The sequence below is a fragment of the Pygoscelis adeliae genome, unplaced genomic scaffold, assembly GCF_000699105.1.
Source record: "Pygoscelis adeliae isolate BGI_AS28 unplaced genomic scaffold, ASM69910v1 Scaffold259, whole genome shotgun sequence".
NCBI classification, from domain to species: domain Eukaryota; kingdom Metazoa; phylum Chordata; class Aves; order Sphenisciformes; family Spheniscidae; genus Pygoscelis; species Pygoscelis adeliae.
This window is the reverse complement of record NW_008825497.1, coordinates 223,778-239,772: the sequence shown is the minus strand read 5'-3', so window position 1 is coordinate 239,772 and position 15,995 is coordinate 223,778. Positions and strand designations below refer to the sequence as shown.

The window sequence follows — 15,995 nt, the reverse complement described above, 5'->3', positions numbered from 1 at the left end:
CTCGCCATGGCCGCGTCCCCCGTGCACCTCACCGTGGCTTCTTCCCCGTGGGCATCGCCACAGCCATATCCCTCGCATGCACCCTGCTGTGGCTGTGTCCCCATGGGCATTGCCGTGGCTGTGTACCTTGCATGCACCTTGCCGTGGCCGTGGCCCTCATGCACCTCACCGTGGCTGTGTCCCTGTGAGCATCGCCGTGGCCATGTCCCTCGCACACATCTTGCCGTGGCTGTGTCCCCACAAGCTTCTTTGCAGCCCTGTCCCAATGAGCCTTGCTGCAGCCATGTTCCCCCTCAGGCATCCCCACAACTGTGAGCCCCTGTGCCTTGTCGCAGCCGTGTCCCCTGTGATCCCCCTGTGAGCGTGTCCTCACACGGGCCTTGCTGCTGCCAGCTCCTCTGCACGCTTCACCACGGCCATGTCCTGCACTCGCACCACCATGGCGGTGTCCCCTCTGGGCATCGTCACCTCCACGTCTCGGCGCATGCCTCAGCACAGCCATGTCCTGGCTTTGCTCCTGCAGAGCCCGCAGGCAGCTTGGCTTTGAGTCTGGAGAGGAGTTTCTCGCCTTGTGCAAACCAGACAAGCTCTCCCAGGTCACCAAATCCCGGGGAGTTGGTCGTTCCTAGGGGACTCAGCCTGCTCCCTCCTCTCCTCCCCACTTGTCAAGTCAGGACAGCGATGCTGGAGATGTTGGGGGCTGCAGGATGTTATTCAGCCTTAATCGTTTTGAATTAAGACCAGATCCAGCACTTAACTGGAGAGCCCCAGAGGGCAGGTGAGTACTAGAAAAGGCACATACCTTCCCAGCGCGCAGGCAGCTGCCTCCCCGAGTCAGCTCTGTTCTCGGGGTTATGAGTATTGCCTTGACACAAGAAACAAACTGCACTTTCATGCCGGTACAGGTGCACATGCACTGGGAGTTACGCCGGTGCGTGGAGCTCTCCCTTTTGTCCTCACTCACACAAATGCGCTCTGATCTGTATTGCTGAAGGGATTGTACAGATCCCATGAAGGCTAAGAGGAGCTTGTAGTGGGTTTGCTTACTGCCCCCTGTGCTTAGATTTTCTAGAAACACGTCCCTGCGGGAGACTGAAAGGAGCAGAGTATTTATGCAACTGCGTGATGTTTTCAGTCTTTCCAGTGAGCCCCAAGGAAGAGATGGACCCTTTCAGACTCCCAGCAGAGGCGGCAGAGCGGGTAATCCTGCTGCTTAGTGGGGAGAGATCCCAGCTGTGAAGCAGAGAGATTCAAGGGGAAGCACGATTTAAAGTCAGGCTACTGCTCTGTTAAAAATTGCTGTTTATTTATAAAAATATATATAGCAATAAATCTGAGTGAGGGCAAAAGTTTGCACAGACTGCTTCTCATCCTACAAACAGGCTTTCATTAGCATTCGCGGCACAGGCACAGCTCCTCTGAAACTTGGAAGGTCACCGCAGAGCAGCCCGTCTTGCACAGTTGTGCCGGGAGCCCTGCCACCCGCGGGACAGTGTATTTGTTCAACAGGGTGAAACATGTGCGTGAAGCTCAGCGCGGGGAGAACAGGAGGACCCGCGCGATAGGAGCACTGGAAAATCACTAGCAGGAAGGGGCCTGGCCCTGAGCCCGGCCGGCGTGCGCGGGGCGGGGGGCTCGCTCCGGCTTTCAGCAGGCTTTGGATCAGCTTCAGCTCAGCATGGGAAAACTTTAAAAGCCCACTGTAAGCATCACCTCAGCTGAGCTTGACGGTGTATAAATATACCATTCAGCATCCTAGATAATTCTTGCCCTAAGTTAATTAGGGAAACACTTAACAGGCGACGAGATTTTTCTATAGAAGGCTGTTGGCAGGGAGACGCGCGGCAGAGGGTTGGCTAGCATCCCGCGCGAGATCCTTCTGACAAACAAACTGCAGTGTGTGGTGTTCAGGAGCAGGCGCCAAGAGCTGGTTTGGGAAGATGTCCCTACTCTGGAAAGCACTTGGGTCTGCTCTCAATTTTAAGCGACTTTGGTGACAGTGAAGTGCTGTGCTGTGTGTAAGTGTCTTGCTTTGCCTCCCCAGCGCATTTACTACCTCTCCCTGGAGTTCTACATGGGCCGCACGCTGCAGAACACCATGGTGAACCTGGGCCTGCAGAATGCTTGCGATGAAGCCATTTACCAGGTGAAGTCTTGGGGGTACCAGGGTCCCCCTGAGGAACTGGCCAAACTTTTCCACGCGGAGGGCTGGGTATCTTTATTTCTCAGGGCTTCCTTCTAAGGATGTGTTATTTTGACTAAACAAAGCGAGGCTTGGCTCTCTGTTAGTGTTTTTCATCCCCTAGAGAAGACCACGGGGGGACCTTCGGGTTCCTTGAGAGCCGGAGTATGGTTTTCTCAAACCACCGTTTTCCTGTAGTGGCTGGGAGATCCAGAAGAGTATCCAGAAAGCAACACCCAGCATCCCAAAAGACTAGGGAGTCCCAGGCTGCAAATAGCTTTCCATTACTAGGAGAGACGATGGCTCATCACGGGAGATGTAGTCTAATGGGGGAGGCCAGAATGGGGAAACTGGAGCACCACAAACCACCAAATTACAATTCATACATGCAGGTACGCAAGGCGCCGCAGAGCGCTGCCAGATAAAAGTGAATCACTGGGAAGGAAGAAAGGGGAGAAATTGTTTGCTTGAATTAAAATGTCATCAGATGAGTTCAAACTGGAAGAAAACACAGCTGAGTACCACCAAGGCAATCACAAATGCGAGGCCATTGTTACTTAGGCTTGCAGCTACCTCTGCAGCCGGACAGCGACCTTTTTGATGGAGTATGAGTTTTTGGGCTTTCTCACCCAAAAGCTTCATTTCCTCTCCTCCTCTTCCCCCCTGCCCCATCGGATTGATGCATGTTACACTTCCGAGCAGAAGTTGGGCTCTGTCACCATCTCTCAAAATGAGGTGCTACGATTGCTGATGAATTGTCCTGGTGAGCACTTTCCCGGCCAAGGGATGGGAAGGGATTTCCAGGGAGGGACCTGACACGTTTCCTCTCTGAGGTATCGTGCCTCGGAGGGCAGGCTGTTTTTTATCAGGAAGGATCCTCAAGTCCCTTTGCAAGGCATTTTCCACATGCTGATTTGGCCCAACGTGTGAGCGGAGGCTTCCATCGCTGTAGCCTCCAAAATGTGGAGCTCATCATGGCCAGTGGCCAGCTGGGATGAGAAGTCTCGTATCCAGCATGGCTCTGTCACTGAGAGAATTCGCCTTGGTTTCTGTGACCCCGTCACACTGTGCATGAGGCTTTCCTGGCTTTTGGTTGCAGACCACTGAAGCGCTGGGAGAGTGGTTTGGGGAGCAGCCATGGTGTTCGCCTCACTCCTCGCGCCATGGTGTTTGCCTCCCTCCTTGCTGTCCCCCGTGGCACCGAGGTGAGATACTGTTGCCCTCCGAGAGGCAGCATCTCTTGAATCCTGGAGAGTCCTTGCTGCTGGCATACTTAGCCTTCATCTGGCAGCAGCCCCCGGGGCTGGAGAAGAAGTGGCCCAAGAGATGCAGCAGAGGAGACAACCACTTCCAGCCATGGACTCCGGCCAAGGAGCTTGGCAGCAGGCTGGGCAGGATGCAGGAAGGCACGGAGCGTAATGGCGAACACTGCAGTAACCAGCTGCCAGCGTGGTCGTGCCCTTCCTCAAGGACTGGGCAGGCGCGAGCAGAGAGGCGGCGCGTGTACCCGGGCGGGACTCGGCAGACCCTTGCACGCCGACTTGGCCATTCGCCATCCTGTCTCCAGTGGCGAGTTCGGTGGAAGGGCCTCCTGGTGTGAGTGGCTGCCAGGAGACCAGTGTTTTGTTTGAGGTCTCTAAGGAAACCTAGTTCATGGGAAAGCGACGTTTGATGATGGGCTAAATTGTTTTCCAATTAATTGGGCTGCCCGGGGACCAGAGGCTGGTGAGATGCTTTGTGGGAAGGGGAGGGGGGGGTGTGTGTGCAAATTAAACCCTGTGGGTTTAATTTCCTGTGGTGTGGGTTGTTCTGGGATCTGTGTTTGCACTCCTCGGAGAGCAGCCCCAGGGTGTGGGCTTCGGGTGGTGACGTGTTCTGCTGTGGCTCTTTCCCCAATAGCTGGGTTTGGACTTGGAGGAGCTGGAAGAAATCGAAGAAGATGCTGGGCTTGGTAACGGAGGCCTGGGCCGCCTGGCAGGTAATACAGGGAGAGGGGAGCCCCCTCGTCGCGCAGAGTGCATGGGGACAGAGGGTGGCCTGGCTGGAGGCTGTCACGCCCTCGCTGCTGGCACCGCAGCATGACAGCATGCAGACCTCAGCCCGCATCTGCCCCGCAGCCCGTCAGCAGCGTGGTACCCTCCTGCCTGCTCCTGGCTGGCCAGAAACGAGCCCCCTCCCCAGTGAGAGCATCCAGGAGATGTAGTTGTGTAGTCTGCACCACAGCAGGCGGGGCTGCAGCGGAAAGGGGCTGTCTGGAGCCTTTCTCCTCACCTCTCTGTGAAATCTCTCGCTTTTCGGAGGCACCCAAGCAGCTCTCACGTAGGCAGATTGTTGGCTGCTGTTTTAGTCTGCCTGTCCCACGGGACTGTTGGACATGAGAGCTCCCCAATGCGGAGGAAATGCCGGGGCTGATCTTTACCAGACCTGTCCCAGGCTGAGGGCTGGAAGGGTTTGCTTTGAAAGCAATAATAGCAAAGTAGCTGGTAGAACAGCAAGTCAGGTTCAGAAGCCCTGCTTTACCAGGCAGGCAGGCTTTGAGCAAGGCGTGGGCACCTTGGGCAAGTTTAGAAGAGCTCTCACTGCGACAAGGCTGGGTTTGGGTTTTTGGTGACCTGTCCTTGTCACCAGCAACTTTGGGGTGTTTGTGGTGGCTCAGCAGGACGTGCATGGGGTGCTGCTGCAGGCTGTCCCATTCTGTACCTTCTGCACGCAGATTTCCTCTGAGTAATAAATGTTTCCAGCGGCACTGGTTGTAGCAGCTCCTCACCCCCCCATGCACAGCACGCCACAGCAAGTGCAGCGAGTGAGGGGTGAGGTTCCTTGCAGCATGACCATGCTCTGTTCTTCCAGCTTGCTTCCTGGACTCCATGGCCACGCTGGGGCTGGCGGCGTACGGTTACGGCATCCGCTACGAGTTTGGTATCTTCAATCAGAAGATTGTCGACGGCTGGCAGGTACATTGGCAAACTCAAGTCACCCTTTCTCCTTCTGTTTCATGCTGCGGTGGCCACCTCTGCCTGTGGACAAGGCCTGGCCGCACAAACAGCACAGCGGTGCATTGAGCCGTTCATAAACTGGGTGTTTGAGCCCATCACCTGGTGCCAAATGGGCTGTCACTCCCTACTGCTTGTGCTGACCCTAGGGCTCTGACTGCCTGAGCAAAGAGAAGTGACGAGGGCGGTGGGGTGCGTGTGCGGCAGGCGCTCACTTGGGGACACGCGGAAGCTCATCCATGCCAGTCACCAGCCTGGAAAGATGGTGCTGGAGCTGAGCCCACAGGGCATGGCTGGGACCAGAGGTCTCCCTGCCCGGGGCTCCACGGCACAGCTGCAACAACCCGAGAGTCCCATCCAACCTGGCAGTGAGCGGGCAAGGAGGCAGGCTAAGGATGGAGATGTGGCTAAACACCTCATGAAGGTGTCTGGTGGAGGATGAATTTGAACATGATGGAACAGTACAAGTGCCTGGGGTGCTGCTGCTCCGGGTTCCCTGGGAGACTGGCAGTAGGGGCTTAAACAGGGATTCTCCTGTAGCATTAATGATAATATTTTGCAAGTGAAAATAGGCTAAAAAACTGCCCCAGCTGGCAGTTTTCCCTAGTGTATGTCTGGAAATGGTTTCCATTAGGAGACTTGCCTTGCTTTTGAGCATAAAGGACCTTTTTTCCCCTTAAAATAGCTCTCCATAAGTCAGGGAGGGTGAGAGGTTTGACGGCTGTTTTTTCCTCCTTCCCCACAAAGAAGCTGCAATGTTAGGCCCTATAAATGGTGACAACAGGGAAAAAAGCATCCACTGTTACTGGCTTAATGTTACTTAAAAAAGAATTGGGGTGGTGGCGATGCTGGGTTGTGGCTCAGACCTGCCCCCCGCCTGGCAGGGAAATGCCTGCAGGCACAGAGCAGCTCTCCCAAGTGCCTCAGCCCCTCTGGTTTCTGGTGCACGTCAGCCTTGGTGGCTCTGCTGAATTGACTTCACTCCCATTGGTGCTGTTATGAGCAGAGAGGAGAAATCCTCTCTGGCAGAGGGCAGAGCAGTTAGCAAGACCTGGGTTAGAGGGGGTGGTTTGTGGCCAGGAACAGCACCGACAGGCTTCTAGGGAACCACCTCCCACATGTCCCACTATCACGGTCAAACTGGATGTAAAGGCCTCGAGACGGACTGAATGCAGCAGTCTGTGCAGTTTGGATGGTTTAAACCTGTACAGCTCTGCAAAGCCCATAGAGGCTGATTTATTTATACCAGCTGGGATGTAGTCATCCATGTTTCAAAAAGCCCAGCTGTCCTCTAGAGGCCTCTGCATATCCATTTTTAAAGCCAGCTTACTAAAGCTTTGCTTTTAAACTGGCCTCCCTTGGGAGAGCTGAGTTTAGCCTTCATTTGGAGACACGAGCCATCACCTGAACCCCGTTTGCCTCTTGCAGGTGGAGGAGGCCGATGACTGGCTACGCTACGGCAATCCCTGGGAGAAAGCTCGCCCAGAGTACATGCTCCCCGTGCACTTCTACGGCCGCGTGGATCACACCCCTGAGGGTGTGAAGTGGATCGACACCCAGGTACCAACATCTCCCTCGGTGCTGGGCTGGGGGAGGATGGGCCAGGGTAGCGTGGAGGGGGAGAGTCTGTGCCCGGGCTGCCTGAGGTGGTCAGACTTCCATTCTCTCCCAGTCTGGCAAAATTCTCTCTGCTACCCTTGCAATTACAAAGGTGACTTTGTTGGCTACGGCTGCAGCAGGATTTGAGGAAAAAGAGGGATGATATTCAGTCACATCCGTAACTTCAGATCAGCTGGGGCCTCCTTCTCTACAGATCTCCAGGGTGAAGCCCCACAGTCTTGCATGGATTTATGTCGGAGGAGGACTGTATCCCTGGCAGCCGTGCTAGGCTCCTTCTGCACTGCTCCTGGCTACCACTCACTGAAACCCAGTGGTTTTGCAGGTGGTTCTGGCACTGCTGCTGTGGGTGGAGATTCATCTCATGGGGTGGCCGTGGAGCAATCTCGTGGGTGTTCAACTCCTGTGATCAGAGCAAGTTCCTCTTTCCCAGACCAGCCTGATGGGTAGAGTGCTGTCAGGGGAGGCTGGAGGCATGGTTTCAAGTCTCCAGTCTGCCTGGAGGCCTTGTTTTGTGGCATCGTGGAGAGCAAATGCTTCTTCAGCCTCCCACAGTTGGGGAGGTAATGCTGTGCTTCAGGAGCACGTGCCTGCTCAGAACACAGGCTGCTGCATCGTAAATGCATTCCAGTCTTATAGCTGAGGAAGGCAAGCTTTAAAGAGGCACAGATTTATTAAGAGGATTGAAGATGTTTCAGCCTCTCGTGTCTAAGCACTGCCCAGGATGGAGGAAGGAAGGACTATGAATTTCTCTGGGATTCAGGGACATGACCTAGCCTTGTTCCCATGATGTTCAAGGGTCTCTCAGCCTGATGAGCCAGCTCTGTCCATCCGAGGAGCAGTCAGTCATAAAGCCAAGCCATTCTCTTCAGCACCAAGAGCTGAAGCTCAGTTGCAGAGTCGCCTGGGCCTGCTCAGAGGAGAAATAAACCAGGTCCTTTTCCAGGGACCCTGGTTGTCGAAGGCTGTGCGGTGACCTAGGCCATTCCCGGGACACACAGCACAGGGGTTCAACACCACATCCCTGTAAACAGCATGGAGGCACCATGCCAGAGCTCTCTGGGGAAGCAGACATCCACGTGGGGACCGAGTGCCATTGTCTTTCAATGTGCTCCTCTTCTGACCCCAGCGGTACTCCAGGGTTTCAGGGATACCAAGCAGTGCAGTGGAAACACTGCTTCCTACAAGGAGGTGAATTTTCAGATGGTGCCGTTAAGGGAACAAGTTGGAAAGGCTCAAAAAAGCCAAAGACGCAGTCTCCAAATATAGCATCGCTCGGTTCATGTGATGTGTGCCCCAGTCCCGTGGCTGAGGCAGGGCAGGCTTCTGCCTGCTTCCATGTTCGGAGCTGGTAATAGCAGCTTTGAGAGCCTGAGCTCTTGCTGATTCTCCCCAGAGGGGAGCTGTTGCTGACGCCAGCGCAAAGAGGCTGTTCAGGGCCAACATGCTGATCTGCCTGGGTTTTCCCTGCCCTGTGAGCACAGCTCGTTCAGTTCTCTGCTGCCTCTCACATCTTTGTTTGGGGACAGCCTCTGGCTGCGGGGCTGTCATGCACTGCAGTACACGCTGACTTGTTCAGGAGGATGCTGGCTCCTTTTGCCAGTGTCAGAGAGGCGGCCCAGGCTCCGTGCCGCAGGATCAGGGCCTTGCTCTGCAAGCACCATTCAGCTTTGCTGGCATAAGCCCTCAGCCTCTTCGTTCCAGGCTGAGGTTGGGGTGCCTTGCCTCGCCGCTCAGCAGGTCTGGAGGCACGCAGGTGTTGGCACAGCAGTGAGCTGGAGCACACAAACTTGGAAGCATACCCATGCCTTGCCTGGCTAGTGTAATCTGAGCTGGGAGCCCCAGTGTTACTCCCTGTAGCCATGTGTGCAGCATCCTGATGCTTAAGCATCATGTGTAGACTGCGCTGATAGTTTTGCACTCATGTTCAGTTCAGGTGCTGGAGATCTCAGTGGATTTACCCAGGCAGGTTCAACAAACCTTGAACATTGGGTGAATTGCTCTGGGAATGGTACTGCGGTGGTAGGGTTTGGTCCTGGCAGGCTTCAGAAGGCTAACGGGCAGGATTCAGGCTGTGGAGTTTATCCCAGATGGAAACACAAAGGTCCCAGCTGCCCTGGCCCTACCCCAGCACAGACAGAATCGCAGTGGCCAGCTGAGGATGCTTGCAGTGCTCTGGTGAATAATTAATAGGTACACCAGTTGGTATAGGAAGGTCAGCAGGTTCCTTGCAACTCTCTTTTACATTTCATTGATGGGCTCGTAACTCCAGTTTGTCAGTAAAGGTCCAAACAGCTCTGTTTCTCCTATTAACGCTTTGCCAGTGGGTGCTGGAAGTGCCCATGATAGCAGGGAAGTCTGTGAAGCTCAGCAGGTGTGTTTTAGTGAGGTGAGATTCTTACCACAGCCAGGAGTTGTCTGTGTCCTCTGGATTCTTCCTGCAGAGGTTTTGGCCACTTTCCCACCTTCTCTGAGGCGATCGTGCTGCTAATCGGAGGGGAATACTGTCCTTTTGCAGGTTGTCCTTGCTATGCCTTACGACACACCAGTGCCAGGATACAAGAACAACACTGTAAACACCATGAGGCTGTGGTCTGCAAAAGCACCCAATGACTTCAACCTCCAAGAGTGTAAGTGCTATCCCTCCACTGCCTCTCTTCTGGCCAGGCTGGGACATGGTTGTTCCTGTGTGCATAGCACCTGGCACAGCACTCCCCATCTGGCCTGCTTTACACATATCTCTTGGCTACCTCCAAAACACAGCGCTGTGCGCACATCCATGGATCACACTACCTCCAACCACTTCCAGAGCCCTCATGCACCAGGACACCCATCCATCCTCCTTCCATTCCCATTATGCTTATCCTGTTCTCAAAACCTGCCCTATCCCTTCCCCAAGTGATACACCACGTGCCACTGTGTTCCTCACATCACCAAATGAGCTGCAAACCCATACTTGCCATGGAGGGTCATTACTGTGCAGCATCATCCCTTAGTGCTGAAGGAAAAGAGCAGCACAGCCCATCTTACTGTTGGTTTCCTTTGGATCTACGTGTGACCTCTCTAGTGCATTTTTCAGGCTCTAATTGTAGTGCTGAAGAGCAGATACAGAGCAACTAACATACCAAATGTCAGTGCTAGGCTGTTACAGAAGGGGAAGGTTTTAGGCTAGACTGATTATTTGATTTATTCTTCCATATTGGCAAGCACGGAGATGTGTGTGTCCAAGTAGCTCTGCCAGGAGAACTTGTGTGGGACAAGGGGTGATGGCTCTCGAGTCCTCATAATGTCTCATCAATTCTTGATTGGCAGCTGTGAGCTGGGTTTCAGATGAGCCTTTTGTACCCTTTAGGAGTTGAGTGTGATTGCGGTCTTTGTGCTTCTTTGCCCTGCCCCATTTCTCCTTAGTCCTTAAGCAAAATGGCTGGTCACTCACTTCCGTTTTTTGCCTTCTCTGGCTGCTGTCTTCAGTTTCTGTCTGTCCTTCCTGATACGTGTGTCTTGAGAAACTGCATGGAGATGTGCCTTTCTCTTATCCCATCTCCTCCCGTCTCTCTGGTGCCTTTCACACATGTACATTCCCATTCATATTTCATTAATAGTAGCCTGAATGTTCCTGTTACAAATCTCTCTATGAGAGAATAGGGAAAAGCACAGTGTCAGGGACCTGCCTGAATCTCTACAGCTGCTGCACTGCTGTGTGTATTTCTCTCTTGCTGCAGTCAACGTGGGTGACTACATCGAGGCGGTGTTGGACAGAAACCTGGCAGAAAACATATCCAGAGTCCTGTACCCAAATGACAACGTGAGTGACTCTCTCGTCTCTCCTCCCTGCTGCTCGGGATCATCCTCCCTGTAGTTGTATCGCCTTGTGTGCAAGCACTGGAAGGTCATGGCCATCTGATGTTTATTGTTCTGGTTTGAGGATTTTTAATATGATAGGTTGGCCCCGTAATTCTCAGTGAGCAGACACAGCTCTGCTGGCTCCAGAGGGTCTCTGCTGACTGATGGCAGCTGAGAGTCTGGCCCATATTGTATAGCTGCTCTATACATCCCTGCTGCAAGGAGGGGAAGACATACTACTCCTTCAAATTCAAGGCAGTTGCCAATTCACATGGCTTACCCTTTGCAAAAGTAAGTTGTCATTTCAGAGGCAGCCATGAGGGGGACTCGTTTCCACCCCCAGTTCAAGGGATTTCTTATTGCAGGGACTGTCCCAGGCCATGCACTCACTGGGCACCGGATCCAAAAGGGAAGAGCCCTCGCTATCTAGTCATGGATTAGCATCTCTGCTGGAAAAGCTCATCTCCTGCACTTTACCCCCACACTCTCATTCCAGCTGGTGTTTTAAAATAGACCAGCGTGAAGTGTAGTGTGCATGGGAGGCAGCTGGTGTGTCCAGAGACACTGGCTACTGGCTATTGCAGGGAGTCCAAAATCCTTGGTCCAAAAACCCTGCAAAGAGTCTTGCAGTGAGGGAGGGAGCTGCGCTTGCTCTGTAGGAGTGGCATGGATGTGGCAGGTTCTGTTGCCCTCTGGAGGCAGCTGTTTGGGATGCCGAGCCCCTTGTCAGTCCCTACAACTGCTGCCCCATTGAAGGCAGTATGAGAAACATCCACAGTTGCCCTCATGAGGTCCTGAACCTGCGAGGCCTGTTGGGAAGCCTGTCAGAGTGGATATGAGCATCTCCAGGGGTTTGGCTACCAACTGGGGATGGCAGCTGCAGCACTGATGGCTGTGGTCCCCCCACTTGCAGTTCTTCGAAGGCAAGGAGCTGCGGCTGAAACAGGAGTACTTTGTGGTGGCTGCTACCCTCCAAGACATCATCCGCCGCTTTAAGTCCTCCAAATTTGGCTGTCGAGACCCTGTGAGAACCTGCTTTGAAACCTTCCCAGACAAGGTGAGTTTGTGGGCAGAGAGGGTCCGGGGGCATTTCAGCCAGGCCTGCCTATCATGAGCAGGGTGCTCAGGACCAAGTGGGGGTATATACACAAAGACGCTGGCAGTTTGGGTTGGAAAACAGGTGATCTCCAGGCCTATTTTCCCAGGGAAAAATTTGCAATTTGGAGCAAAACTTGCAAAGGTTCACTAGCTCTCTTCCTGGGAGCTCTGTTTCTGGGGTGTGTGCCATGAGAAGAGGCTTGGGGCTGATCCTCACCCCAACCCCATGCATGCAGGACACTGTCGCAGTCCTATCACTGCCAGATCTGAGCCCAGCGAGTCTGTGTTGCAGGTGGCTATTCAGCTAAATGACACCCACCCTGCCCTGTCCATCCCAGAGCTCATGCGGATCCTGGTGGATGTGGAGAAAGTGGACTGGGACAAGGTGAGCAAAACTAGGTCCTTGCAGGGGAAAGATCTGCTGTCCTGTCCTCACGCGGGGTTTCCTTTCCCCTCCTGGACTGGGCACGCACACGTTAACCTGCTGTCTGTTAACACAGGCCTGGGAGATCACGAAACGGACCTGCGCCTACACCAACCACACTGTGCTGCCTGAAGCCCTGGAGCGCTGGCCGGTCTCCATGTTTGAAAAGCTGCTGCCACGTCACCTAGAGATCATTTACGCCCTCAACCAGATGCATCTGGACGTAAGGGACTGGGCTGGTCACAGGCTGTGGGAACTCTGGGGATCTTGATCTGGCTGCCTTTAGGATGGGAATGTTCCTAGGTCCTATGGCTGGGTTGCTAACGTCCCTCTTTCTGCCTACCTGCCTGCAGCGGGTGGCAGCTCTCTACCCAGGGGACACTGACCGTCTCCGGAGGATGTCGGTGATCGAGGAAGGAGACTGCAAACGTATTAACATGGCGCACCTCTGTGTGATTGGCTCCCATGCGGTCAACGGCGTGGCTCGCATCCACTCTGATATTGTGAAGAACTCAGTGTGAGTTGGGGGACACCCAGGGCACGCACCCTCTCCACTCACTGCGTTTTGCCTGCAAGCCTGGGGGGCTAGCTGGAGCGATCAGGTGTCAGGGTCTGCTTTGGTCGCCCTGCTGGGCATGGCAGACTGGGGAGACTGTCTCATTCGCACGTATGCAAGGTCTCACTCATCTCCCTTTGGAGCTGGTGAAACCCTCGGCATTACGGCTGAGGAAGGGGGTGAGACGCAGCATAGAGAGTTCACGCTTGTTACAGGGAGATCTGCAGAGACTGCCCTGAGTGAGGAGCATATACAGTGGGGGCCCAGCTGAAGAGCTCTGGGTGGTGGTGGGTGGTTCAGAGCTCCCTGGTGTTCCAGGTTCAAGGATTTCTGTGAGCTCGAGCCTGAGAAGTTTCAGAACAAGACAAATGGGATCACTTCGAGGCGCTGGCTCCTGCTGTGCAACCCAGGACTGGCTGATGTTATTGCTGAGGTGAGTCGCCAGCATCTGGAGTGAGGGGCTGAGCATCATCCGTTTGCTTTTGATCACCTCTTTGTGTGGCCTGATCAGACCTGAGGCTAATGCCTGGCAGGTGTGAGCGAGGACAGCCTGGGAGGAGCACGCCTGTTGCACATGTAGGTGTGAGACTGGCTGGGCTTTAAAGTCGGTGATGAAGAGTTGGCCAGAAAAGTTGCAGAAATTTGGATCTGGTTCCCTGCCCTCACGGTGGCTACACACAACCTGTTAGGCAGTCCCATGGTGTGTGAAATGGGGTGTCTGCAAAAGCAGTCAGCTTCACAGGCACAAAGGAGCTCCCTTGGAACTCCAGTCCCAGTTCTGTCTCTTTCGTTTACCAGGCCCTTTAGCACAGGTTTTTGCTTCACGCTGTGACATGCCATAGCTGAATAACGTCCTGCAATCAAATGTATCTTTATATCCTGCCCATCAGTTTCTCCAGCTGCCAGGAGGCCCTGGAACATGTGCGCACATCCTCCCTGTAAAGCTCCTTGAGAGAGAAGGACTTGTTCAGGTTTTTGCAAGTGCCCCGTTTCCCCGTACCTGTGGGCACCCTGATGACACAGAGAAGTAACCTCGCCATAATAAACTGTGCCCCTTTTCCTGGCCAGAGTGCGTCTTCCAATTCCCAATGGGACTGTGGCGTCCCTGTTGGGGAAGCATTGTGGACTGGGTGAAGTGTCTCACGGGTGGGACATCCCTCTCTTGGTTTGTTCTTTTAGAAAATCGGGGAAGGCTTTATCACAGATCTGAGCCAGCTGAAGAAGTTACTGGATTTCATCAATAATGAGGCTTTTATCAGGGATGTGGCGAAAGTCAAACAGGTAATATGCACTGGAGGTGGGGTTGGGGGAAGAAGGCTAAAGGCACCGTGCTCCCAGGAACATCCCAGCAGCGAGCGCTCACTTCTGACACAAGGCCTGGGAACCCACGCCTGTTCCTCATCAGATTTTCTTGCCAGGAGAACAAGCTGAAGTTTGCAGCCTACCTGGAGGAGCAGTACAAGGTCAAGATCAACCCTTCGTCCATGTTCGATGTTCAGGTCAAGCGAATCCATGAGTACAAGCGGCAACTGCTGAACTGCCTGCATGCTATCACCCTCTACAACCGTAAGTGCTGCCTGGGCTGGTAGGCAAGGGGTGTCCCCCCAGCCTGTCACTGCCAGGGTTCCCGTGTAAAAGTATGCCAGCTGGTGGCCAAGGACTCCTGAGTCTAGCTCTGCCCTCCTGTCACGAAGGGCTTCTCTCCAGGAGGGAAGACAGAGTGTCTGAAGGGTTGTACAGAGCTCTGAGGAAAAGCTCACAGCCCATGTCTCCAGCCCAGCTGGGTCCCAGGGCCTAGGTAACCCCCACACCTGTACTGCAGGTGTTAGGACTGACCTGGTGCAAGTTAAAACCCCACTTCCCAGTGTATGCTTCGGGCCCCTGCCCATGCCCGAAGGGAGGCAAGTCATTGGAGCTCTGCATTGTGCTGGCTCGAGTAGTTCTCCGAGGACTTTGCAGCCCATTTTTGCCCAGCACAGCTCCAGCAGATGTCTGGTTGGGCTTCAGGGTCCTGCAAGTTTGCTGGGTCCAGGTGACATGGGCTGGGATCCCAGCCCACCTCTGATGCATGCAATAAACTCTGTCCAGTTTTTCTTCGCTTCAGTTGTGTTATGCCCTGCTCTTTCAGGCATCAGAAGCGATCCGTCCAAATCCTTTGTGCCCAGGACTATTATGATCGGAGGAAAGGTAACGTGCGTTCAGGACTCGGTGCATGCCTGGCTCAGTGGGGATGTGGGGAAGGTGCTGTCCCCTTTCTGTGGCTTTGCCAGGCCCGCTGTAGGTTAGCCAGCGTGTGTCTGCTGGTGGGCTCTTCATGAAACACCTAGACAAGAAAAATGAGACTTCTTTATCCCCATTGAAATAATTTGGAAAAGGGTGGTTTTGCTGATCCATGTGAACAGCAGAGGTGAGGCCCAGATTCTCCCCGTGGTGAGGACCCGCACTAGCACCTCTCATGCTCTCCCGTCCTTAAAAGCCTTCGTCATTTATGGGCTGCTCTTCTTCAGGCAGCCCCTGGCTACCACATGGCCAAGATGATCATCAAACTCATCACGTCCATCGGTGAGGTCATCAACAACGATCCCTATGTGGGGGACAGGCTCAAGGTCATCTTCCTGGAGAACTACCGGGTATCCTTGGCCGAGAAGGGTACGTCTGGTCTTGTGTAAGCACACCTCAGGAGCTGGGCATGTCCCAGCTGAGCCCAGAAACTGGCTAGCCTGAGAGGCTGTCATGGCAGGTCACCTGGCTCTCCCTTTGGAAGGGCCTGAGGGCTCCACACAGGGCAGGAAGCCAGCTTCATGCAGGAGTGACAGCAACCGCATGGGGTTGTGGCAGGGCTGAGCCTGGCTCTGGCCCCAGAGCTGTGCTGGTTGGGCTGAGGTTGAGGTCAGCAGGGCCACTAGCAGATGCCCAGGGTTGGTTTGCTGTCCTGGGCCCAGGTCATTGGGGAGCTGCAGTGTGCCAAGGATTAACTCCTGCCTCTCTTGCACCTGGCAGTGATCCCGGCAGCAGATCTCTCCCAGCAGATCTCCACAGCCGGCACGGAGGCCTCGGGTACTGGTAACATGAAGTTCATGGTGAACGGGGCCCTCACCATTGGTACTATGGATGGAGCCAATGTGGAGATGGCTGAGGAAGCAGGCGAAGAAAACCTCTTCATCTTTGGCATGCGGGTGGAGGACGTGGAGGCCCTGGATCGCCAAGGGTTGGTGCTGGAGAGACCCCAATGCTTGCCAGGGCTTGTCAGATGGGGATACAGGTCCCAGCTCTGGTAGGGAA

The 15,995-nt window shown here is 54.3% G+C and overlaps 1 protein-coding gene across 1 annotated transcript in view; it reads left to right on the top strand.

Moving 5' to 3' along the window:
* The first annotated feature begins 854 nt into the window (after positions 1 to 854).
* Positions 855 to 15,995, top strand: part of PYGB (phosphorylase, glycogen; brain) — a 17,354-nt gene continuing 2,213 nt past the window's right edge. Inside the window, exons 1-17 of the mRNA XM_009331359.1 lie at positions 855 to 899; positions 2,045 to 2,146; positions 4,082 to 4,160; positions 5,033 to 5,136; positions 6,604 to 6,735; positions 9,311 to 9,422; positions 10,515 to 10,597; positions 11,549 to 11,692; positions 12,026 to 12,118; positions 12,234 to 12,380; positions 12,511 to 12,674; positions 13,032 to 13,146; positions 13,893 to 13,994; positions 14,132 to 14,279; positions 14,842 to 14,900; positions 15,221 to 15,362; positions 15,714 to 15,921. Coding sequence (XP_009329634.1) covers positions 855 to 899; positions 2,045 to 2,146; positions 4,082 to 4,160; positions 5,033 to 5,136; positions 6,604 to 6,735; positions 9,311 to 9,422; positions 10,515 to 10,597; positions 11,549 to 11,692; positions 12,026 to 12,118; positions 12,234 to 12,380; positions 12,511 to 12,674; positions 13,032 to 13,146; positions 13,893 to 13,994; positions 14,132 to 14,279; positions 14,842 to 14,900; positions 15,221 to 15,362; positions 15,714 to 15,921 — 1,979 coding nt within the window. The remainder of the gene's footprint in view (positions 900 to 2,044; positions 2,147 to 4,081; positions 4,161 to 5,032; positions 5,137 to 6,603; positions 6,736 to 9,310; positions 9,423 to 10,514; positions 10,598 to 11,548; positions 11,693 to 12,025; positions 12,119 to 12,233; positions 12,381 to 12,510; positions 12,675 to 13,031; positions 13,147 to 13,892; positions 13,995 to 14,131; positions 14,280 to 14,841; positions 14,901 to 15,220; positions 15,363 to 15,713; positions 15,922 to 15,995) is intronic.